This window comes from Cryptomeria japonica, chromosome 2 (assembly GCF_030272615.1).
Source record: "Cryptomeria japonica chromosome 2, Sugi_1.0, whole genome shotgun sequence".
NCBI lineage: Eukaryota > Viridiplantae > Streptophyta > Pinopsida > Cupressales > Cupressaceae > Cryptomeria > Cryptomeria japonica.
This window is the reverse complement of record NC_081406.1, coordinates 77969730-77995227: the sequence shown is the minus strand read 5'-3', so window position 1 is coordinate 77995227 and position 25498 is coordinate 77969730. Positions and strand designations below refer to the sequence as shown.

Sequence of the window (25498 nt, the reverse complement as noted above, 5' to 3'; positions counted from 1 at the left end):
AATTCACACTACCAAGAGAGGAGAATCATCAAAGCAAGCTGAAACAAGAAGAACATCAAAGGAAAGAAGCCTATTTGCAACTACTGTGGAAATCAAGGTCATACTACTAACTTGTGCCAAATCAGAAAAGGTAAGCAACTGAATGTCACTAAGTCTAATGGTTATTGTTACAATTGCAATAAATATGGTCACACATCTAATCAATGTAGGACAAAGTCTGTTAACAATTATCAGAAGGCAAAATTCAAAGAGTTTTGTAAAAATTGTAATAGATATGGACATAGTACCGAGAAGTGTTGGTTTAAGCAAAAGAACTATATGTGGTTTGCACACTGATAAAATACTAGAGGTTACCGAACTCACACAGATCCTTACCGATAGTACTCTGCAGTACCATGGGATTACAATACAAGGATATGGTGTGAATGTTGTGGAAGATATGGACATATAAGTGCCAACTGCTTTATAAGGTTTGGAATGAATAACCGAAGATCATGGAGAAATCCTGGTATGGCATATTTTCATTGTCACAAAGTTGGACACTTGGCTAGAGATTGCAGAGATCAACCTGGAGGAGATACTGAAGAAATAAAAGGCAAATTATAGATGATTTGGAAAAAGAAGGAAATTGTGTCAAATAAAGAAAGCACCTTACCTACCGAGTTAGGTGCACCTATTCCAAATTAATCGGTAAAGATATGAAGGGACTGCATTCTCTCAAAGGTTAACTCTTAACAGTTCCTATTTTATCACGTACTTAATTCAAAATCTGCATAGCTAAAGATGAATTAGGAAATTTGAAATTGTATCAAGTCTTTTGAAAGCCTGTCTAGTCGGTAAATGTAGGAAGACTAGCTACTCGGTAAAAGCATAAAAAGAAGTAGTGGTACCGAGTGCATTTAATGTTTTCTGACCTAACTGCACGAAGCCCGATGAGGTACAATGAATACTTAAAGCTATTGCATGGTCATTTTTCACTCACCAAGTTTTCAAGAAAGCAGTGCAAAGCGAATCAAAGGCCATCAAACCCCCTTCAAAGCAAATTCAAAGGTATTTACATCAATCACAACACATTATCAAGATAGTTTACCGATCATATCAAGTTGTTATTATTTGCTAAGTGGGAAGCGTCTGTCGTTTGAAAGTTTTCAAACCCTAGGAATATTTTGTTAAGTGATTATCTGAAATCTGCAATGGCACTTAAGATCCATAAGCCCGTTGTTGTTGAGAACATTGAAAAGCCCTCACTGAAATACTCTTTAACTCCCAAAATTGCTTCTGAACCGGATGATAAAACTGCATTTTCACTCATTCTGGATAAGGTTTTACTAGTTGAAGATGTCAGATTCTTCACTAAGTGTTGTGTTGAGGAACTAGGTCATGTTGAAATCAAGGACACATACGATGAATTATGTACCGATGGGAAATTGGATAACAAGTATGAACACATCAAAATCAAGGGATTGACCGAAGCCCTAACCCATCCCCGTGTATTCAAACCCTAGTGGGTCAAGTTTGTTCCGAGTAGAGTTCATGATGATTTCATGTGGTTATAAGAGCAACCGTTTAAGATCACCAAAGAAATCATTCATTTGATCACCGACTACCCTATTTATGATCATGCCCGAGCTCAGAAAATGATATCACAGAAGGAATTGATCAGTTTAACTGGAGTAGAATTTGATTGCAGAGGACTGAAATTGAACAATGTCACAGATGCAGAGCTAAAGTTTGCCATTAGAGTAATAGGTTATTGTTTCTTCCAATCAGCAAGGGAAAACAATGTACCCTATGCAGCAGTCGACTTAGCATATAAAATTGTGAAGAAAGGCATGAAAATTGATTTATGTGAGGTATTGTTGAAAAACCTGTTTGAGAATCTCAATACCATAAGGAAGCCAAAGAATAACAATTCGGCTAATACACTAAAATTTGGATCACTTCTGGTATGCATGTTTTTCTATTTTGAGAAATTCTTTCCATCAGTCGGTAAAGTTGTTTGGGAGCTACACCAACCAATCACCCATCAAATCAATGACTTCATCAAGAAGCTAGGTGATAATTTTAATGATATTATGGATGATTATTTGAGCAAGTTTCAGGAGAAGATGCATAACAGATATAGAATTCCACCCAAGTTAGTGGAGAGATACAAGGATGACATATGTTTTGAAGTGGACACCGATTACTGCTATGTTAATGCTGTGGAACCGAGAACTCAATCTTTGCCACCTATGGGTTATGAAATTGATTTTGACATCACACAATAGTAGATAGATTCTTTTCTTACATTACCAAGGCATGCTACCGAGCTGAGGTATGGAACATATGAAGAAGTGAAGGAAAAAGTAAAAATGAGCATTGTAGTACCCTAGGCTACAATGAAGGCAACAAAAATGATCAAGGTATTAATAGAGAAATTTGGAGAATGTTCTTCCTCCACACCTGTCAAGGGCACTATAGTAATCACCGAAGAGGAATCTGAAGCCCAAGAGGCAGCTATAACACTGAGCACCAAATTGCCTAAAGGGAAAGTTTTGAAAAGAAAGAAACATGATACACCAAAAGTATCACCAACTCCTCCAGCAAAGCGACCTAACACGAGCATCTGCAGCATCACCGAGTAAGAACCCAAAGAATTTTGCCACACCAAAGGTAACAAAAACTTACAAGAAATCTACTCGAAGACTCATTTTGGCTAAAGAGTCCAGTGACACTGAATCTGAAGACAAAAGTAAATTTCAGATTGTCAAGAGCAAAAAGGTAAATGTACATAGTGTTGACAATTTTTGTACTAATTTGAACCAATATGGTGGATTTGGAGCATTCAGATATGTTAAATATGAATCCAGATCTGATGATGAAAAGAGACAAATAGAAGAAGCTGTCATCTGCACACTATTGAAATTTTGATTGGTCCCATTGGAAGTATCTAAATCTCTTCCAAATGAATTATATTTGTATATTGACAATAGGTGGAAGTATGCCATGGACTTAGAGAAACAGATGAGAGAAAGAAGTTTGGTACATCTTTTCCCAGACATGTCGGTAGATGAGATCACCGAACATCTAAAAAACTGTCACACAAAATTCCTAGTCAAGCAAAGAGCCTTGAAATTGATGAATGGCCTTTACTTGGATGTAGAGAATGAGACCAAAGAAAAATGGTAGGAAATCTTTCGAAACAAGAATGCTAGTGAGCAAGCTAAAGTTGAAATAGTTGATGTCACCGAGCAAGATCCTGATATCACCGAGCAAGACCCTGCTGACACTATACAAGTTGATGAGAATATCATGGACACCGAGGCACTAGAACAAGAAATGATAGAAGGGAATGCTTATGCCCAACTTGTATCCAATGAATCAGTTTTGGAACGAGTTCAGCCCTATCCTCTGGTCAATCAGCCTGTTTCAACCGAGGCCCCTCAGGATACAAAACAAGGCACAAAAGGTCACAAGTCGACAATAGGAGAAGCTACTTCTCAAGAACAGACCTCTCAAGCTCCATCTAGCACTGAAAATGTTACAACCGAGACACCAAGCTCAGAGACACCAAAGGACACTATAGAGGCTAAAGAAACTGACCAAAGTGTTGCCTCTATCGAGCAACCTACCGAGGGTCAACAAGCCTCACAAGCCATTTTTTTAGTTCAACCAGTGAAAGGTAAAGAAAAGAAGATGAAAAAGCATAGTTTCAAATTAGATTTGTCAAAACCATTAGTGTTGCCCAATGTTGACATATCCAAATTAAAAGGGTAATCACTCATTGAATTCGGTGAACTATGCAAAGCCAAAGCTGAATAGGAGAAACAAATGGCTATTCAAAAGAAAAAGAAAGTACTTCAGAAGGTGAAAGCACTATTAACAGATATGCTACTTGAAGCTACAGTGACAACAGATGCAGCCATCCATATTCAACTGAATGAACTCCTAACCAAGATAGAGACATCTTGAGTAGACGCATCCGACTATTTGAGCAAGCTAAAGGATAAGGAGCTCACTACTAAAATGATTGAAGAGGTGCAAAAAGCTATTGTTATTGGCAAAGTTAAACTTGTCAAATTTATTGCTGAGTTGTCCCCTCAACTCAAGCACATTCTTTATTTATTTCAGAAACTTTGTACATTCTCTTTATTCATTAAAGATATCAAAAATAAAACAGAAGTGATTGAGAAAGAGATCACCGATCTCTCTAATAAGTTGACCACTGAGCCAAATTCCATTCAGAATTTTTATACAAAGTTACAAAAGCTCATGGCTCAACAATTGGAACTAAGGAATGAAGAACACAAGATAAGGATGGACATCATGACACTTCAAACATTATTAATTCCTCATCTTTCATCCGTCCAAGAGCAGATCAACAAAGCTACCTCCCTATCCACTCAGCAAGAGGGAAGCACCTTAGATGGACTAATTTCACTGTTAGCTGACATTACCGCTCAGAATTCACTCATGGATAGTGTCAAGGATGCCCTCTCTGCCGCTCTCACTGATGCAAAGACAAAGTATAAATCCATTTTTGACCAGTTGCCACCACCAAATGGTAACTAAGTTTTGATGTTTGTCAAAAAGGGGGAGTGAGTATAGTATCAAAGTATACAGGGGAATGTAGTATACAGGGGGGGTATACCAAGCAGAATAGAGTATGTGCACAGTCAATTTGGGTAGGGAACAGAGAACTGAGCAGTGAACCGAGCAATCATCACAGAACATTGATCACCGAGCATGCAAAATCAGAATTTTGTACAGTATATTGATAAGGGGAGTATATCTGAATCATATCATTTTGTTGACTAATATATATACTGTCTGTCTAGTAAAATTTTGTAAGTATATAGATTTTTGAGCTATGACTTTGAAAGTAGTTTTGCCAAACATCTCAACTAATGTCAAAAGGGGAGATTGTTACTATTTATTATAGTTGCCATTAGTTTTATATTCAAAGTCATTCTATATACTCTAGTCGGTTACTACTACCGAAACATTATGTCGGTATGCATAGAGCAGTCGGTTATAGAAGGAAGCAGTCACAGAGCCCAGTATACACCGAGCTGTCTACTGAGTAACATTCTATGTCTACCGAGCAACAATAATGATACACTGAGTTGATATACACCGAGTGAAACATTTTACCGGATTCATTGAACCTAGACACACAAGTGGAAACGTGTTACAAGATCGAGGAGCAAAAGAACCGTTATCACATTGGAAATTGCACTTAAGGATTGTGTATGATTTTGAGGTCATCTATCCAATGAAATATTTTGTATGGTTATTCATTTGATAAATCATGTTTATAAGATCGAAGCAATGAACCAGATCACCGACATAAGAGATCTATTTATACAACATGGATTGAGACCAGATAAAAAGTGATAAGAAGAGATATAAAGGTGTATGAAGCAAGACATGTGTGATACATAAGAAAGCACTGAGTGTTATGACTGTTACAGAGACACAGAGGTCACCGAGAAGGATTTCAGAGAATAGTCAAAGAACAAAGTAAACAAAAGGGTTTACCAAGTTACTTTATGGGTTACCGAGGTATGCTATAAGCAAGGTAATCTCATTTTGAGCACATAGAATCTGCTATAACATTCTAGATGTAAAGTTGCAGATATTTGTAAATATTTTATTGTAATATTTTGAAGTTGTAAGAGAAACCTTTAACAGGGTAAAAGACTCTAACAAAGTCTATAAATTGTAAAGCCTTTAACTAGGTGCAACATTTAGAATAAGTGTTGTAAAATCCTTTAGCAAGGTAGATCTAATGATCTTGATACTTCTAACAGGGTAAGCTATCAGAAATAGCTGAACATGTAGCTCTAATCGAGCAACCTTTATTATTGCAGTAGTGAAGTTGTGGGTGCCATCCCCACCACAGTTTTTCTCTCTAACCAAGAGTTTTTGCGTAACCAAAATATATGTGTTATGGAGTGAATCATGTATGATTGTTATCTATTTGTTTTAGCTTTATGTTATGTTGCAGCAATTTTTGGTTTATGCATAACAGTAAAGACATTGTTGTTAAAAGGTTTTGAAGTACTGATTCACCCCTCCCCTCTCAGTACATTAGCTTTCCATATTGGGCCTAACAGACTTTTGTAAGAGCTTTAACAGGCTAGGCTCCTAACAGGGCGAACTTCAGAAGAGTTCAAATATTTTCTTATGAGTCTCATCTCACCGTGGTTTTTACCTATTTGGGTTTTCTATGTATAAATACTTGTGTCATGTGGTGAATGTTTTGTGGTTATGATCTTATGATTGATTTGATTAAATATTTCAGATAAGGCATGATAACTAGAAGTGTTGAGAAATGAAGCATTTGGATGTTTAGAAGTTTGATGTTGTTTACTGTTAAGTTGTTATAACAGTCAATCAATATTCTTATGAGTGTTGATCTTGACAGTGGTATTTTATTGATAAGTTTACTTTGTGAGTTTGAGTTTGAGTTTGGGAAGTTTGTATCAGTTTTTCTAGTTATTGATTCACCCCCCCCTCTCAGTAATCTACTGGATACTTATTCTTTCATGATACCATCACAATCCACTATTTTTCCTATAAATAAAGCCTCATTCCTCAAGCAAAGAAGGAAGCATTAGAACATTGTTACTATACAGATATTAGCATAAACATTTAGAGCTTTCTCATAGCATAATATTTGCATTTGCATAAGCATTTGTTTTTCATTTTCAACCATATTGAATCTCCATATGACATCCATGGCTAGTGCTAAAAGATGAGAGCTTCACTTATTTGGGACTTGGAGAGGAGAAAAACAAAGGAGTATCACAAGGTTACAATGGAAGCATCTTAGGAAGACTCTTTCCCTTTCTCTTGTTATTTAAGCTTCTTTCATGTTTCTTTGAATCTCTTTTGGTATGCTTTGGATGGTTTTTAGTTATTTGTTTTTGGTTTCATGGTTGAACTAACATATTAACATTGAGCTTTGATTTTGACTCTTGTAGCCATTTCTCGCTGCATCAACTCTTATAACTATCATTGCATACTATCTCTAACAACAATATTAACCCTAACCCTAAGCCTAACTATATCTCTAACCTTGAACCTAATTCTAACTATGATGTTCACCATAACCCTAATCTTGAACTAAAACCTATCATTGTTATTCTATCATGATCATAATCCTAACAATAACCATAACCCTTACCCTAACTATAACCATGACCCTAACCCTAACCATAATCCCAACTCTAATTGTAACCATGAAACCCTAACCATTATCCTCACCTTGACCTTAAACCCTAACCCTTATCCAATATACTATATACAAAAATATTTTTATTCTTTTAAATAATAGTTTATTAATGTAATATTATTATAATATTATTTTTATATTTTTATTAATAATATTAAATATAGCAATATAAAATAATATTAGTACAATATTTAAATAAAATTATAATTAAAAATAATATAATAAAAAGAATTACTTTATTATGATATATGGATGTAAAAATATTTGTAAATTATATTATTATTTTATATAAATTATTAAATAATATTATAACAATTAAATAATGTAAATTAATAAAATAATATATTTTTTTGCTTGATAATATGTTTTTTATTTATTGGAAATAGAAAAGGGTACATCCATGGAAAATCTAAACTTTCAGACAAAAAGCAAATCACCCCAAAACCACCCAACTTCAACCCAGTTCTCCAGTATAGACCAAAAACTCCCAAAATACTCTGTACCCATCCAAATGCGTACTCAAAATTTTGCATTCATAGTTTCAATTTGCAGACGTGACTATTCAAACCCCGTGAAGCTACCGTATTACATCAAGTACAAAAATAAAAGTATGCAAGCCAAATTAAACCAGACCATAAAAAGTTTAACTTCCAATTCAAAAAGAGAAAGAAAATCCATGCACCCTCAGAGATTCCTCAATCTGCATTGCTAGTCCTCTCGCTCGACCTCTTCCTCTTGCGCAGTTCTAACACTCTACCTTCAACTCTTTCCGCTTCCTCCTTAGCTTGTCAAATCACTTCATCAATCTCTGTAATCTGCACGGAAATCTTCAATGCTTCCCACCCTTGTTTGGCTTTCGCCCTTCGGTGTGCCCTGCCACAATCTTCCGCCCATCGAATGAAGGATATTGGTTTCTTGAAACATTCATGAGGTGCCATTACAAATCCCTCCCTCACATCAATTCCTACCCCCAAAATTACCCATTCTAGAATTGAGTCCATGCCATCTAAGTAGTCTCTATGCACTATTGTCTCCATCACCTTTTTCACCACCTCCACAGGTTCACGAACATCCAATCCCTGTGCCATGATTAGTGAATACACATCTATGTTTGTTCAATATCTGTGCCTCAGGTTGCCAAAAACCTTCCCTAAGATTAATTGCACACACTTAACCAGTTGTTCGTCTTGAAACAAAAACATCCTTTAGAGCCTTCTTTCTGTAACATCTCCAAAGAATAGGCACAACTGCTTCTTAGACTTCAGCGTAAAATTTGCCTCCATGATCCCTCTGCAAGCAAATATTGTCAACTCACACCTCGCCAACTCAACAACTTCTTCAGGAAGAAAATTGCCAAAACATCAGGCAGTGAGAACAAACAAATGAGCTTAATGACTATAATTCCCTCTCGCATTAAAAGTATTGTCCTCCACATACCGCCACCCTTTTCTCGCCTCCTGCTTCAGATAGAGCAATTAATGAATATAATAGAGGCGTACCCTCTCGATAGCCTTCCACTCAATCCCTCCGATCACTCAAATAAATCCTTCATGGCCAACAACTAACTTCAATTCTTAATTCACATACTTTCAAGGTTAAAAATAACACTAAGTTGGCCATTGTACATCTACGTCATCTCCACCCCACCATCTCATGACAGAACTGTCCAACTCACAGGCCATGTTGGACAAAAGGTCTGCCACTCCATTTCTTACTCTACATATATGAGATATTTGAAAATCCTGGAAAAAACGAAGCTTGAAACAAATAATCGAAATGAATTTATTTATTCTCCAACATGGTGACGTCCCTTTCGCAATTGCTTCCACCACAACTTTCGAGTCCCCCTCTAAGTGTACCCTCAGGACCTTCATATTATTTGCCAATTCCACCACAGGCAAAGCAGCCTGCACCTCAACCTCATTATTCGTGCCATCTTGCAACCTCTGCGCCCCTCTAAACAATACTTTACCTTCCTCATCACAACCCACACACCTTGCGCCTGAAATACCCAGATTTCCCCTTGAAGCTCCATCAAAATTGATCTTGATCCACCCTTGCTCCCGTTCGGTCCACACCTCATCAAAAGCCTTTCTACCCTTGGAAGGAAGATTAACCCTAAAGAACCCATGAATGAGTCATTAATAAAATAATTTTATTACACTAATAATAATATAATAATAATATTATAATTCTATTTAATAATATAATACTAATAATACTATATTGAATCATTTTAAATAATATATTACACAATATAACATAATAAATATAATTATAATAGTAAGTATATATAAAATTAAAATTAAAATGATTGTAATTACTTTTTCTTTTAATTTAACAAATAATTTTTTTCAAATTTAATATTCTTATAAATTTATAAACAATTACATAATAGCTGAATTAAAAATATTAATTAAGAAATATATTTAAAATTTATTAAAATAAAAAATAAATATTTTTGCTTGTATTAAATATAAACATTTATATTAAAAAACATTAAAAATTATAATTATAAAAAACACTATCCTTCTTTCTAACAATGAATGTGATTTAATATATATAAATCATGTTAGGGAAAGTCTACCAATAGTGGTTATAACTAACTTCGCACATTCATAGATCCTAAACAGTACATGAGTTTCAATGATATTTTTTGTTGTCTCCGTATGCGTCTTAACTTCTTATAGCTATTGTTCTGGGTTTTGGGTTATAACAATGCACGTTGTGGGACCACACAAGGATAAAAAAATACACATTTCAAAGTGTCGCCCAATACCTACTTAAAGCTGTTCCAATAATTACCTACTCAAAATTATTAGCACTTGTGAACAAATGTCTCAATAGTTATGCACAAATGTCTCGGTAGTGGTGTATGAACACACCAATTATAGACCAAAAAATCTAAAAAATGATTTGCTATTGGTACATGTGAAACTTATTAATGAATTTTTCATTATCATTTTTCACTCCTTTAAAATTAATAATTGAAAGGTTGGGTGTACAAAGAATACACCCTATTGGAATGCTGTCCATTAGTACACATTTCAAAGTGTTGTCCTATACCTACTTAAAGATGTTCCAATAGCTGCCTACTCAAAATTGTTAGCACTTGTGAACAAATGTCTCAATAGTTGTACACAAAATGTCCCTATAGTGGTGCACTAATAGACCAATTATAGACAAAAAACCTAAAAAAATGATTTACTATTGATATATATGAAACTTATTAATAAATTTTATATTATCATTTTTCAAACTCCTTTAAAATTATTCATTGAAAAATTGAATGCACAAAGAATACACACTATTGAAAGGCAGTCCACTATTAGTGCTCTTCCCTATGCGAGAAAAAAGGTTTTCTTTGGCTCCCCAAATAACAAATAGTGCACGAAGTCCCAAACCCTGATTCACGTAGCCCCGCTGAGATGCCCTGTCTCCGCTGACAGGTTAAAAAACACAAGGATATCTGGTGAGGTGCGGCTCTAAGCAGCAGCAGCGCGCGGGATAATATGGTATGAAATAACCAATAAAAATAGGGCAGGGCAATGATAGTATAGCTGGTAAAGTTTGCATTTGCATGGGTAGTGTTGCAATGGAATTGGAAGTGGAAGGGTCGGGGTTGGATTCAGATGGCAGAACATTCTCCAGCACGCAGGAAATGTGGGAAGAGGAGACCGGAGGAGAAGACAAAAAAGAAGAATGGTATAAGAAAGGTGTTGGGTATTGGGAAAATGTAGAGGCATCTGTAGATGGAGTGTTGGGAGGCTATGGACACGTCCATCAGAAGGATATGCAAGGCAGCAGTGCTTTTCTTGCTTCCCTTCTCCCCAAAATGCGAGGAGAAGGAGCCCATCTAGTTGCCCTTGGTAAATTGCGTATAGCTTTGAAGTTAAAACACCGTAACTCCTATCATGTCGTTGTTTTCAATCAATTGCTTCTGCTTCTGTTCCTTTGACAGATTGTGGAGCTGGTGTTGGGAGGGTCACGGAGCATCTTCTTCTCAACCATTTTCACGAGGTAACTAACCTAATATTTATCTTTATATTTCTTTAAGCAAAAGGTCTGGGATAGATTGCGAATAGAAAGATTTAAAATGAGTTGCATTTCTATCCGTCTAGTCTGGCTTATTATTAGGATAATTGATAGGATAACAGAAGAAAGGCTTCTTATGGGATACCAGAACAGGGTTTCTTATACTCACGACAATGAACCCCAGTGTGGTTGGAAACATCATTCATTTAAATCTTTGTATTCACTATATATTCCGTAGTTAGTGGGAAACTCCAGTCTACGAAGGAGGACCGCCTCCATGGCATCATGCATGGACACCGTAATTTCTTGGTGACCTCATTTACATATAGTCTAGTCATACCATTATTCATTTCCTTAGACATTCTAGTTTTAATGTTGTATGCATATGGGTATGCCACGGCTTCAGGTGACTGGATTATTCAGAAGCTTTTACCCAAACACTCTGTTTTGTGGAAGGTTGAAGTTTTTATTTTATCTGTTAGCTTTCTCAAAAGCATTTAGTCCACTACTGTTGGTTATCACTTGTCCTGGCTGGGTTGATTAGTTGAAACATTCAGATACCACATCACTAAACAATGAAAATAAAAACTTGGCGTAAAATTCAGAGGAGCTTGATGACTGGTTATATTTTTTGTGGCATTACATGCACGATAAATTCATTCTCAGGAAATAAACGCTGTAGATAGAAGGCATCAACTAGTAGCTAAGTCAAAATGAACAATATCTTTCTCCCTGTCCCAAGCATCTGTATATTTATATGAATTAGTTCTGTCCTATTTTACTTAAGTTGAGGCCTCATTCTTGACCCCAACCACGTGTCCTGTAGATACACCTGAAACACAGATTAAACAACACGCAGTTGATGCCAGACAAGCTACATGAAGTGTTATGCAAAAATTCAGCCCTGCGCCTGCGCCCCACCCCACCATCATCCCCCCTCTCCACCAAAAAAAAGCTATAATTGCTAGCAGTCAATGAGTAACTATTTTTTCTTTATTAGTTGAGGAGATTAAGGTTTCCCTAAGGTTATAAAGGGGCAGACTTTCTTGTTCAACAAATCATTGAGCATTTCAGATACGGGGTCATCTTATTTACAAAAACATTTATGCCATTGATTGCCATTACTTGCAACTAAATAAAAACTCCTAATCTTCTTTATACAAAGTAAATGCATATGGAATATCCCACAACGTTGTTGATATTATTAGAATATGACTCAAATTTGTTGCTGCATATGCCCTAATACCTTGTGATGTCCCCTATCAGTAATGTCCCTGATGACCATAATTGTCTGTCTTAATAATTTATTAAATTACTAGTTTCTAAGCAATGGGAACAATCATGAATGAAACTCATTAATTTAAATCATCTAATAACCATATTTAACTGTAGAATGCAGAAACTTATTCATAGCGGTAAAGGAATTGTACCTTATATCTTGTGATGATGGCTGAAGGAAGAATCGACCTGCAAGACAGATATATACCAGACAGCCTACATACATGACATCCATGAATCAATCATCATCATTATTGAATTGCAGATTAGGAAGAAGATAGAACACGCTACAGTTCCGAAGAAAGCCTAGGATGGTGACCCTGCCGCATCCAAGGGATGGTTACTCTCAACCCCCTTGCTAGATGGGTGGCACTCCTATGCCTCCTGAACCTGTTTAACTTAGACAGTCCAATTGACCTTAACTGCCGTGAGAGGACTGCAGGGAAAAACGGTGTATGGTTACTTGACTCATGGGTTCACTGACCGCAAGAGCCCCTCGCTGCCACTACCACCGAGTCCCATGCTCCTCTCACTAGTGCCGGACAATGGACATGAACATCTAATGATTGTACATCATTCAAACTACAGACGCAAAACAGTAAGCTAATTCTCATCGTACAAGTTCACAGTTGCATATTTAGGCACCACCTATAATTATAGTAATTGTTGCATAATATAGAAACAGAAGTCTATATGTCTATCCTATATTGGTGAAGACGTAAGAGACTATGTACAGTTCGTGAGAAGAAGAATGGCTTGCTTCAGGGATGGTCTCGTTATTCCTTATTGGCAGCTTCTGATACCGTGGCGAGGTTTGTTGTATTTTAGCCGTTTTCGTTTCCTTCCTGTGCGTGTGTCCTCCCCCAATCAACCGTCCCGTGCCTCCCTTTATCACCGTAGGAAAAGACACGATCATGGGGAAAGAGTCATAACTTCTCCAAAGTCATGAATAGTCGGTAGTTATAAGTTAATTTAATTGCTTATGGTTTAAATTTAGTCAGGATGAAATCGTGGACTAGTAATTTACTGATTATCAGTAACCACTTAGTTTATAATTAAATTTATACATTGAACCATTTTGCTTTACATAATAATAAATTAAATGTATTAAAATTGTTGAGACATTGACCAGCTAGGACTCGAACCTAGGACCTTCCATACGCTGTTGGAGTGCTCTACCACTGAGCTACTGGCCCCTCATGAACCAGTCCATCGTCGGTCCGGGTGTGGCTTATTTCCAACACCAACACCCCCTTAAGCCACACCTCTCGTGTGCTTGGGGCTCCTAGCTTGGACCTGGCTCTGATACCATGTTGAATTTAGTGATCAGATTTACAAGAATGAACAGAAAAATGATAATGCACAGTAACAGGAAACAACACACACAACTAGAAGTGTACACAACACAAGTCTATCCTGGGAAAACCTCCCTCTTGGAGGAAAAACCCAGCATTATATGTCCCTGATTTGATTGATGTAAATCCAGTAACAATTACAGCATTATCCTGCCTTAGGGCATAAATATAAAGACTTAGCTGATAAGGAATGGTGAACTTGTTGTCTGAATCAGAACTCAGCAGGTATATGATGATGCTCCAGTCTGAACCAGATTTGCAATCCCTTCACTAATAGTTGCAGGCCTTCTAAGATATTCGCTGACCTTTAATGGTGATGCATTGACCTTCCAAGATGGTTCGCTGACCTTCAGAGGTGGTTCGCTTGCCTTCAATGAAGATTCGCTAACCTCCAGAATGAGTGGGCAGATCTTGCATTATTTAGGAGCAGAGACAGCAGCATAGACTTTGCCTTAATCTTCAACTCGAAATTCGCATTACTTGCAGAACTAACTTCACATTATTGATGATAAAACTAAGTGATAAATGCATACAAATGAATCTCTATTTATATGTGGCTTGGAGACCAATTCAAGTCGGCTTTACCTTAAGTTTTGGTGCCAAGACTTAATTACAATTATAAGGCTTACACGTTACCTTATGTCTTGCCCTATTTTGGCGTCCTAATAATGATTAAGTTATATTGCAAGGGGAGCGCACCTATTTAGGGCCACACGTTACATGAAGGGGTGTGTCCCTACGTTTGGTGAGCTTAATGCATTTGGGCCTAGCCCTATAAGGATTCGGATGTTGCCTTAAGGCAATCCGAATCCATTTGTTTTCCTAACCTAGTTACAAAATCAACACTCCCTCTTAACTAGGGAGGAAAATAAATACATAACCAAATTCACATGGACAAACCCATGGCATGAACATTTACAAGGTTTAGGATTAGGGCCCAGCCCTAATAGTACAATCGATATACAATTCGTGATTTGATCACGCAATTACATTACAATGAACCTTTACATGATCTTCTCTAGCAATGCCTGCAGAGGATGAAGCCAATGCTTCATAACTTTATACTTTCCTGGGGACCCGCATGTAACACCATGATCTTTCATCATGCACATCCGCAGAGGATGACAGAGACCTTTCCATATGCACACCTGCAATAATTAATACTCAAAGAGATATATAACCATACAACATAAATCATGCACAACCGCAGAGGATACATAAGCTTCTTCATAGAGAAGAACAACCTGTCACCTTGCACACCGCAGAGGGTGAACTCACCTTGCACTCCGCAGAGGGTGAGAGAAACCTGCCACCTTGCACTCCGTAGAGGGTGGACTCACCTTGCACTCTGCAGAGGGTGAGCAAGAACTACCACCTTGCACTCCGCAGAGGGTGGATGATACACCCAGTGTATCATGGTTAGTATCATCATAAAATAAACATTTTGCAATAATCAAGTAATACATTTAGACATATCAATTTCATTATCTGAAATACAATGATTAGAACTCAGCAAAATAAAAAAATATCAAGAAAGCATGAGGCTCCCTCTAAAACTCTATCTAACTGATAAATTCAAAATAAGGTTTTTGACCAAACCCAAATCTAACAAAATTAACAATTGTATCTTTAATGAAGGAGAAGGTTTGAAAGCTTATGTAGTCCTTCAAATTTTAGACTGATGGCAAGAGCTGAAGTGGACCTTCTTGCAGTAAGCTTGTAGACCTGAAATTTTTTTCCTCTAGAGTAGCTGAAAGGATTAGATTCCAACACATTATTACTGAAATAAACAATAAGATCAGAAAATCAACAAACCAATAGATCAAAGGAGGAAATCATCTTCATGATTCTGAAGATTTGATACTTCATTTATGTTTGCATCTTCTTGCTCGCCTTGGGTTTGACAATCCCTTGCAAAATGACCAAGCTTGTTGCATCGGAAGCATCGGATGTGGGACAAATCTCTTGGTCTCTTTTTTTGAGTGAGAAGTAGAAGAGTTGAAGTCTCTATTTCTCTTGAAATCATTCTTCTTCTTCCAATGGCTGCCCTCCTTCTTAGTAAATAGAACATGTTGTTCATTATAAGGGTTCTTAATTTTTCCCTTTGCAGCCAGCCGGGATTCTTCTTGAATGCAATCTCCCATTAACTGATCAAATTTAGAGAGTTCAACTCTAGCACTGATTCCTTGAACAAATGGTTCCCAAGAGGGAGGAAGGCCATTTAAGGCTGTCATAGATAAGTCGCTGTCTTCAACATTCTTCCCAAGGGTGGCAAGTTGATCTCTTAGCTTAGAGATTCTCATGAAGTAATCAGCAATCGGTTCTTCTGCCTCTAATTTGATGCTAGAAAGCTGATTCCTTAGGGCAAGTATGAAGCTGGTATTGTTGACTTCATACATCTTCTCCAATGTGGTGAACATTTCCCTAGCTGTTTTCTTCATGGAGATAGGTGACACCAAGCGATTTTTGACTGAGTCTATTTTAATCCTTTGAGCTTGGAAGTCCTTCTTCTTCCACTCTACTTTCTCAGTTTCGCCCTCCGGTTCCTTAGCATTCTTGCCAACATATTCAGCAAGATCATTCAATGCCATCATTACCCTGACCTTCCATGAAGCATAGTTTGTAGGACCTTCCAGTCTATCTTCAGCCCTGATGTACGAAGACATGAAGACTAAACCTTCGAACAATAGGTTAGACAGACAAGTACAAATCTGACCACAACCTTCACCACAAGAAGCTCTCGCCAATTGAGCTACTGGCCCCTCTTGAACCAGTCCATCGTCGGTCCGGGTTTGGCTTATTTCCAACACCAACAAAAATAAGGTATTGATTCATTTATTAAACATATTGACAGGGTATTTGAATCAGTCAATAAGATACATATGTGTAATTATCAGATTACAAAGTTACAATAATGATAGGTTATGGCGAGCACATGACATACCTTAGAAATTGAGGACTTAAATACTGAGAACACTTCTTGATACTTTTTTTGCAATTACATGCATGATAAATTCACTACATTCTCAGAAAATGGCTGCTGCAGATGAGGAGCAGAAACTAGTAACCAAGGACTAGAATTTTGGTCACATCAGTTTGTGGTTGAGGATACCAAGAAGATTTTCAAAGTTGCCTTTGATCTTCTTCAAAATAGTGAGAAGCTTTACAAATTTACCAATTTCCATGAGTTATTATAATGCCTTCAATTTTATTGATGGAGAAGGTAATCCTAGTTATGCTTTGTGTTGACTTTCAAGTTTACACTTTTGGACACCCATATATCAACATGGGAAATTTTGAATTATATATGAACATGCAGCAATTAGTTCAAGAAGAGATGCGTCATTTCTGAAGGATGGCGACCTTGGTAGGAGTTGCGACTCTTCGTTCTCTCTTGAGAACTTTATAGGGAAGATCACCGTGGAGAAAAAAGGGGAATTATGGATACACCAGCAGACTTGTATGAGAAGAGGGAGGTTAATCAAAGGCAGATCTTTGTAAAGACTTATAGCAGATCTAAGAGCAAGATTATAGCAAATTGATAATCAGATTTATAAGCAGAAGTTGAGTAGAACTAAGAGCAGATATAAGGCGGAAGTAGAGCAGACCTTCAAGCTAGTTTGTGGCAGACCTTAAAGACAGATTTATAGCAGATCCTAAAGGTTGCATCAGATGATCAATCAAGCAAGTACATTGAATGACAAGGAAGATAAAATCAGATTGGTAAATTAAGAAAGAGATCTGCAATCCAGAATACTGCCATATTTAGATCTAGTAAATATTGTGGTATGCATGGATATATGTTTGATATGCATGCTTAATGTATGCAATATGATAATATATTTTACTCTCACACTTATAATTAGATTCCCTGATTTATTCATCAAACTACTGCAAGCAATCATATGGAGGTGAGGAAGGGAATACAAGGAAGGAGAACTGATATGAGATCCTCTTCTAAGTACAGTACCTTATGGTGGATTGCTGGCGGCCTGCCACATGAGGCCAAGTTGAATCCCGCCTTTGGGCTTAGATGGGAAGGATACTCCGGGCACCCTATTGTGGTCTCCCCTCTAACCTCTACCATGGTTGATTGTTGGAATGAATTTAAAGAAGTCTCAATCATAGGAGGGTGAATAAGGTGGCACAAATAGGGAGGGCAGAGACAAGCTTCCCCACCAAGTATACCACCTCATGATGGATGGATGGCATGGGGCCAAGAGGTATGGTATATTCGCTCTTGGGTTTAGTGAGAGGATTGCTTCGGGCACCTTATCATGTCTCCTCATCCAAGCTTTGTCATGGTTGAACCCCAATAATGAATTATATATATTGTATGATCTATTTAAATTAATATGGTTATGAATGTATGTTCTTTAACTCTAGCAGAAGTGATTGATTTTATGAATTATATTAACATTATTGCAGGATTTCAACCAGGATCTATCTCGCTTAAACATCTTTTTTTTTTGGGTAAAGTTATATCTCTAACTATATTACATTTCATGTTTTTATTGAACCTGTGATTCTAGGGCAAAATTTAGGGTAATCCCAAAAGGGGACGTTTTTGTTGTCTACAGGTTGTTGGGGACATTACAGGTTGTTGACTACAAGCACAAGCCAACTATGCTAGAATGATGTTATGGATTTACAGCAAATGTTAGGAGATGATGCAATGAGTTGTCATTCTGTCCCACTTATTCATGACAATGCTCTTCACTTTATTTAAGTTTATCATAAAATCTTTCTTCTAGTTCGTCTCTCACGTTCACATATTCCCTCATTTTCCCCAACATAAATTATAAATATCGTCCAAAGTGGGCTAATATGTATAAGCAAATCTGTTCATTGATTTATTCGGCTCTTAAAAACTCAGCATGTACCGAACCTTTAAAATTGACATTTTGGGCTTTTTTTATGTTTGATTGCTCAACATTCAGAAAGTCACTGATTAATGTGCTGCTTATGAATGATCTTACCCTCATGGGTTGCTTGAATGAGATTGTATGTGAGGTAGAGCTTGTCCAAACAACCTGTAAAACAAATTTAAAATAATAAGATGTGAACTAAAAATAAAGATTAATTTATGATAGTGTTCCATGGGGATGCGTTCCAGCCCTCAAACCCCTGCCCATGGCATTTTGGTTATGGCGGTACAGCAGGCGATGTCCCCTGGCCATCCCCAAAAATCTTAAAATGTTTCCGAAACATGTTGCAGCAATAGGAAATGCCCTTGGGATGTTTGGCCGTCCCTGAAATAGCTGGAGATGTCTGAGACTTCCCTTGACCATCTTGGGGATGGCCAGATGTCCCTGATGGCAAGGCAACTTTTTCTAATGCTTTTTAAAATAAATCATCATGACATTAAAAAGAGTGTTAAATATATCATGACAACAGTATAACAGCAATAAAATTAATCATGATAGCAGTGACAATAGTATAACAGCAATAAAATTAATCATGATAGCAGTGGCAATAGTATAACGGCAATAAATATATCATGATTCAGATTCATAGCTAATGATATAAGTTATATAACAGTTAACACTTACAGCAATAATTTGAATTTCTGATTTCATTGTTCAAACTTTAGCTCAGACTTAAACTTCAAAATTTTTGATATGGTATTAAAGTCAGTTATTATTGTCAGTTGCAAAGAGATTAGAGGTGCATTAGCCATGGTCTGGTACAGTGTGGTATTGTGTGAGAAGTGCAGACAAACAATCTTTTTGGAATTTGGTTGGTGTGCAGGCTTCTGCAGACATCATCTAGCATCGTTCTTAACAGTGTCATTTTATATTGCTACTGTTATACAGCTGTACATTAACTGGTAGAAATCTGCAGACATCATCCAGAATCGTTATTAACAGTGTCATGTTATATTGCTACTGTTATACTGCTACTGTTATACTGCTGTACATTAACTAGTAGAAATTCCCTCTTTCTATAAAAATGGCCCATGCACTGCCATCCCAGAAACATGTCCCCTGCTATCCCCCTGTCCCCCCTTCCTGAAATGACGTGGAACATAGAATTATTAAAAAGATCAATTGAAAGAAACTTAAAATTTAAAGAATTCCAACATTAAGAACCTTATAAAAGTGGACTGAAAGTAATTGTTATATTTCATGAATTTTTCAATTTTGGTGTCACTGGCCTCATATATTTGCCTGACCTTCCAATATTTCTTTGTTAGAAGTACAGTTGCCGTTGCACCAAAAGATCGATCTATTAATGCCCGATACAACCACTAGACTTATAGAATCTATAGGTTGCGGTTGAGCCATGTCACAAACCTGTGTGCTGTGCTGCACAAGGAGACCAAAAGATCGACCCATTAATTGACTTGATTGCATCTATAAGGATGTTAGCAATGAAATCTGCATACTTGGCTTTATACTCACAATCCTAATGGAAGAAACACAACTTCTTTGGTGGACTCCAGTGAATTTTTTGTAGCAGTCTATTTTTTCAGTGTGTCCATCCATTAAATATGATGGCAACCCCTTATTCCTTTCCTGGATCCTTGATGAGTTGTAAGGCCTTCTAATTGTTGTCCTTATCCTTCGTCAGTTGTGTTATTGTGGACCTTCCATACCCATGCCATTTGTAACCTTTTGGGTTTATATTCATGGCCATTATTATCTCCTTGCAGAATGATGATTTCTCAAAGTTAAAAGTGATCCTGAGCATGTATGCCTTCGGGCACCAGCTTACTAGCTCTCATCCCTGCTTCCCCAAAAGGTCTCCTATAGGGACAGGGTAAAATGGTAGGGGACACATCCCCGGGGAGCACTGATGAAAATGCTTCCAAAATGGAGGTGTTGGGTTATATTTGTAATTGAACCCACTTTCTTGCGACCATCTGCAGCACCTTTTGATGAATGTAAACCCACAATTTTTTTTTTTTTTTTTAAGTACAAAACAACATCAAGCAGTCCCAGATTTGTTTTGTCAATCTAAAATAACCTCAAGAATCCCTTAAATATGCCCTCAAACGGTTGTATATGGTTGGAAGACACCATTCAATGCCTCAATTAGGTTTCCAGCCTCCAAAGAAAGAAAAGTAGAAAACTAATTTTATGAAATTGCAAAGAGAAGTCATGTGTTTTTCCCTTTTCTGTCGAGTTAGGGTGAGGGTGGGATCCAAGAACACTGAGAGGGGGGGGGGGGTGAATCAGTGTTCTGCTGGTATGAACAGTTTTTATCCTTTTATACCATACACATATAAACCGGTAAACAAATAAACACATAACAAGAAGCAAATAAACCATCCACATAAATGAACACCATAACACAGAATTTATACGTGGAAAACCTCAAAGAGGAAAAACCATGGTGGGATTTGTGACCCACAATATCAGTTCACTAGCCATATAAAAAGATATTACATATAATAGGGGCATACACATGCAGGAAGGCACACTGCCTAGAGCATACTGCTCATCACTAAAGAGCCTCACTGACTACAAGCTTTCTGTTAAAGTAAATTACTGAAAATGAACTCAAGAATGCATCTGCTATGCCAAATAGAGTTCCGGTTTTGGCTCTACTCTGTACTAGTTCATAAACCTTGAACTACTACCGGTATCTCTGCTCCTCCAAGAATGCTTTGCCAAGCTATCTACAGATCATTGCATGATATAACATTCACATACAAAATGATTTTCATACATATATTTCGCATTATACAATTCTGCTATATTCTCCTATATCCACACATTTCCTATTCCTCAAAATAACCTAGCAGACTGACCTATATACCCATTACAAATAATATGCCTTATGTCGGCTTATATTACATTTACAAAAGATATTCAATGTCGGCCTCGACAATAATTACAAAATGATTTATTAAGTAAACCCTCCTTGATGTTAGCTTCCAATGAAGTATTGTTGCCAATGCCGGTGCAGCCCTGAATGCTCCAAAGCCGGTATCTGCCTCCTAGTGCCGGTAAATGACTTCCATTTGATCGTGTTGCCATCAATGACAACAAAATGAATCCAATGAGTGTCAATTGCCAACAGAGGGGAAGTGGCTAGAAATGATGTTAGGTTAGTTTGGTTAAGTTTGTATGTTTTTAGATTTTGATTTGTTTTCCCATCCGGTTTTATCTATGGGAAGTGTTGGGGTGCAAATGGATCTGCTGTATATCTGGGGTGCATATAGCTTTAGCAAATTTATATCTATGCTGTATATGGATCTGCCACAACAGAGATATGCAGGTCTAACATGGATAAGGGATGTATCTTTAGCTGGAACCAGACATGATACAACTATTCTTTGAGGCTTCTCCATTAACTTAGCATACTTGCACTGGAAATTGTATCTGTATCCATGTACCATCAGTATAAAATGGTGACAGGAGCTTATGCAATGATGATGTTACTAGCCAGAAAATTGAGATGAGTAACAAATGAGCGAAGAGCTAGCAAAAAATGTATATGGCACTTGGCTCTAAACAGGTTTGGGGTTGGCCATTCTTCACTCTAATCCTTATGATTTGTCACGAGTGTTTCCAGTAATCCTTATAAGGGTAGTTATCTGGAAAGTAAACTATCTTAAACATTGTGTGCTTTGCAACGATATAGGAAAAAATGCTAAAAACTTTGATATACTGGAGGAAGTGAAATAAGCAAAGGTCTTTGACCAAATCTTATTTTTGAACTTGTGACTATACAGATGATTAGAAGGGAGTTGGGTGGTGTGCTTCTCTCATCATTGGTGTATGAGAAACCTGGGTTGCATCCAAGTCCAAATATCAAACTTTAGCTTTGAATGTTAAATGAGGTATGTTCATAATCTGAAATAGCTTCACAGCAAAATTGATCCTAGATCATCCATATCACTACTTTTATCAGTGGAGACACCGTGGTGGTTGATGATTGTACAGACTTTGCATGTTGCTGCATTCTCATGAATAGTTATACCATTTGAATTTTGGGGTGATTTTGTAGCTTGGACTGTTGGGTTGACCTTTTAAGTTTCATTTTAAATCCACCTCCAACATATATATATAAAAACTGTTTCATTTCTTTTCTGGGCTGTGGTTTTATGCATTTTCTTGTAGTATCTGGTTTATATGATATTTGGTGATATGACTTGTTTGTGGCTATTTGAATTCAAGGATTAGTCTTGCAATTTAGAGCTGGAACACCTTGCTGTTGTTACCATACCACACTTTATGTTTTGTTTCAACCTTTTGAAGCTATGTTTTGTTGTTAAAGTCTATGATGGGTCTTATATAAATGCAGCAACAGTTTAGTGGAAAAATATTTTTCTCTCATGTTTTCTTCTATACAAAAATCTACTTCTGCTTCATCCCAAAATTTCCTGCTTTAGGTTTGATACTTCAGTATTTTTGTATGTCAGGTAGATCTTGTAGAGCCAGTATCACACTTTCTGGAGAGTGCTCATGAAAAATTGAAGGGTGGCAAGCATTCCAAATCAGAGGCACATAGAGCTGTGAATTTTTACTGTATTCCTTTACAGGTTATTTAAAATTTCTGCTCCCCACTTTATTCTTATGTTTCCATTTTACGGTCCAGGCTTTCTAAACAAAGGTGATATGACATAAAAGTCTGATATGCTATATATTTGATGTAGGAATTCACCCCCGAAGCAGGCAGATATGATGTAATATGGATTCAATGGTGTATTGGCCACCTTACAGATGCTGACTTAGTGGAATTTTTCAACCGAGCCAAAGTTCTGTACTTGTTTTGGGCCCCATGTTGATAGTTTACTTCAAATTTTTTGTAGGATTATCTAAGATCTTTGATACCACATTAGAAGATTTAAATACTCTTAGCAATAGTCAATTTTAATACTTCACAGTTGAAATTTGATGTGAAAACTGCATCTTCAGGCAGGTCTGAAACCTGGGGGTTTCTTTGTTTTGAAGGAGAATGTTGCAAGGAATGGTGAGTAGCTTGTGATTGCTTATATACTTTTTTGGCTTTTATGCGATATCATGGATTATGATAGTGCCATTACTGTAGGATTTGTATTGGACAAGGAAGATCATAGTGTTACAAGATCTGATGCATACTTCCGAAAGCTTTTCAGCCAGGCAGGTTTACACTTGAACCAAATGAAGGTACAAACATATTCTGTAGATTCAACATAAAAGCTTGGATTCATGCTTGCAGATTTGCAGACAATGCTGATTATTATTTGTGACACGTAATTTGATCTTGGTATGCTCCTGTGCAAATTACTTGCAAATTATTCCCTCCTATCTCATTGACTTTGGCCTTTTTTCAGGCACAAAAGGGTTTTCCTCAGGAGTTATTTCCAGTGAAAATGTATGCTTTGACACTAGAGGCACCAGTAATTGTGCAAGATGTTTTGCAGAATAAAAGACCAAAGAGAAAAATTAATAAACCTTCCATTATCAGGTAGGGTTTCAGGAGAAAACTGGGTCATTCATTCTTCAGGTTATGGAGATTTATGGCAGAGGTTATGGAAAGATATACTATTAATGTGTATTGGCAGAGGGCTCATGTTGGATTAAGTTTGAAATAGAAATGCTGAAAGAGCAATATTTAAGTCGGCTGGTGATGTTTTCTATTTGATACAAATCACCCAAGTGAAGAAAGATCCAAGATACTCTAAAAGATAGGTTTTAAGATTTACTTTGTCTTGAGTGATCAAAGAATCAAGATACTCTACAAGATATGTTGCAAGATGGACTTTGTCTTGTCTACAAACTTTGAAAAGCAACTTGCAAGCCATTCGTTATACTCCAAATGTTGAAAGGCAACCCATCGGCTAATGCTACAAATGCTGTAAAGCAGGCTATTGGCTATGTATCCCAGATTTTTTTGGGCTTCGATTTATTATAAGATTGACATCCTAATGCAATTGTTTTATGCATCATGCTTATTGCTTCTTTATTCATGTGTCATCTAAACTATAGGACCCATGTTAAGAATTTTTTTGAATATCTTGATGTATTGTTCAGTTAAGCATTCATGTTGCATGTTCTTCCTTCTGATAACCCCCAAACTTCAAACATTCCAGCTTACGGTAAACATTTGTTCCTTAAGCAAACATATGGTAGTGGTAAAATAAAATTACAATGGTATATAGCAAGCCCTCAATATAAAACTTTTTCGGTGTAGTGGATATGCTGAGAATAAATCATCAGTTCAACCCAGACTAGGCAGGCCCTAGAGACATGAATAACGTCTGAACTCCAACATCTCAATCTATTGTCTGAATGGGAGTCCAGGGTGATTCAATCTCCATGTGTCCAAGTTCTGTATGCAAGGACATATTTGAAGCTATTGAGGTAGACATACTTGGAGTCTATAAAATATCTGCAGGTGTGGTCTTGGAGGGTGTAAACATCATGGGGAAAGGATACATGATGTACATCCCATGCATGTTGAACTGCCTGAGTCTCTAGATCCCCTAGATCAAATAATCAATTAGCAGACCATAAGCTAATTTTGTGCATAGTTTTGAAGGTGGAGACATTCACCGTGGCTTCCTCTAGATCTGCCCAGAGATCATATTACCAGGTTCAAAAATTTGATTCAGTTCAAAAGGTCAATTTTTTAAAAAGTATTTCATTAGAAATTAAAAAATTTGGAACAAATC

At 36.9% G+C, this 25498-nt stretch overlaps 1 protein-coding gene across 1 annotated transcript; it reads left to right on the top strand.

Moving 5' to 3' along the window:
- Positions 1–10520: 10520 nt before the first annotated feature.
- On the top strand, positions 10521–24789 carry LOC131070743 (alpha N-terminal protein methyltransferase 1). The gene is made up of 7 exons (XM_058006362.2): positions 10521–11091; positions 11184–11242; positions 23264–23383; positions 23498–23599; positions 23760–23814; positions 23893–23990; positions 24158–24789. The coding sequence occupies exons 1-7, from the start codon at positions 10803–10805 to the stop codon at positions 24293–24295; spliced, it is 861 nt and encodes a 286-aa protein (XP_057862345.2). The 5' UTR covers positions 10521–10802; the 3' UTR covers positions 24296–24789.
- Positions 24790–25498: the final 709 nt, after the last annotated feature.

Excerpts from the sequence above, each read along its gene's own strand:
- LOC131070743 (XM_058006362.2), top strand. The coding sequence starts at position 10,803 with ATGGGTAGTGTTGCAATGGAATTGGAAGTGGAAGGGTCGGGGTTGGAT. Across the intron at positions 11,092-11,183 it reads AGCCCATCTAGTTGCCCTTG|ATTGTGGAGCTGGTGTTGGG; the intron begins GTAAATTGCGTA and ends TTCCTTTGACAG. Across the intron at positions 23,815-23,892 it reads GGAGAATGTTGCAAGGAATG|GATTTGTATTGGACAAGGAA; the intron begins GTGAGTAGCTTG and ends CCATTACTGTAG.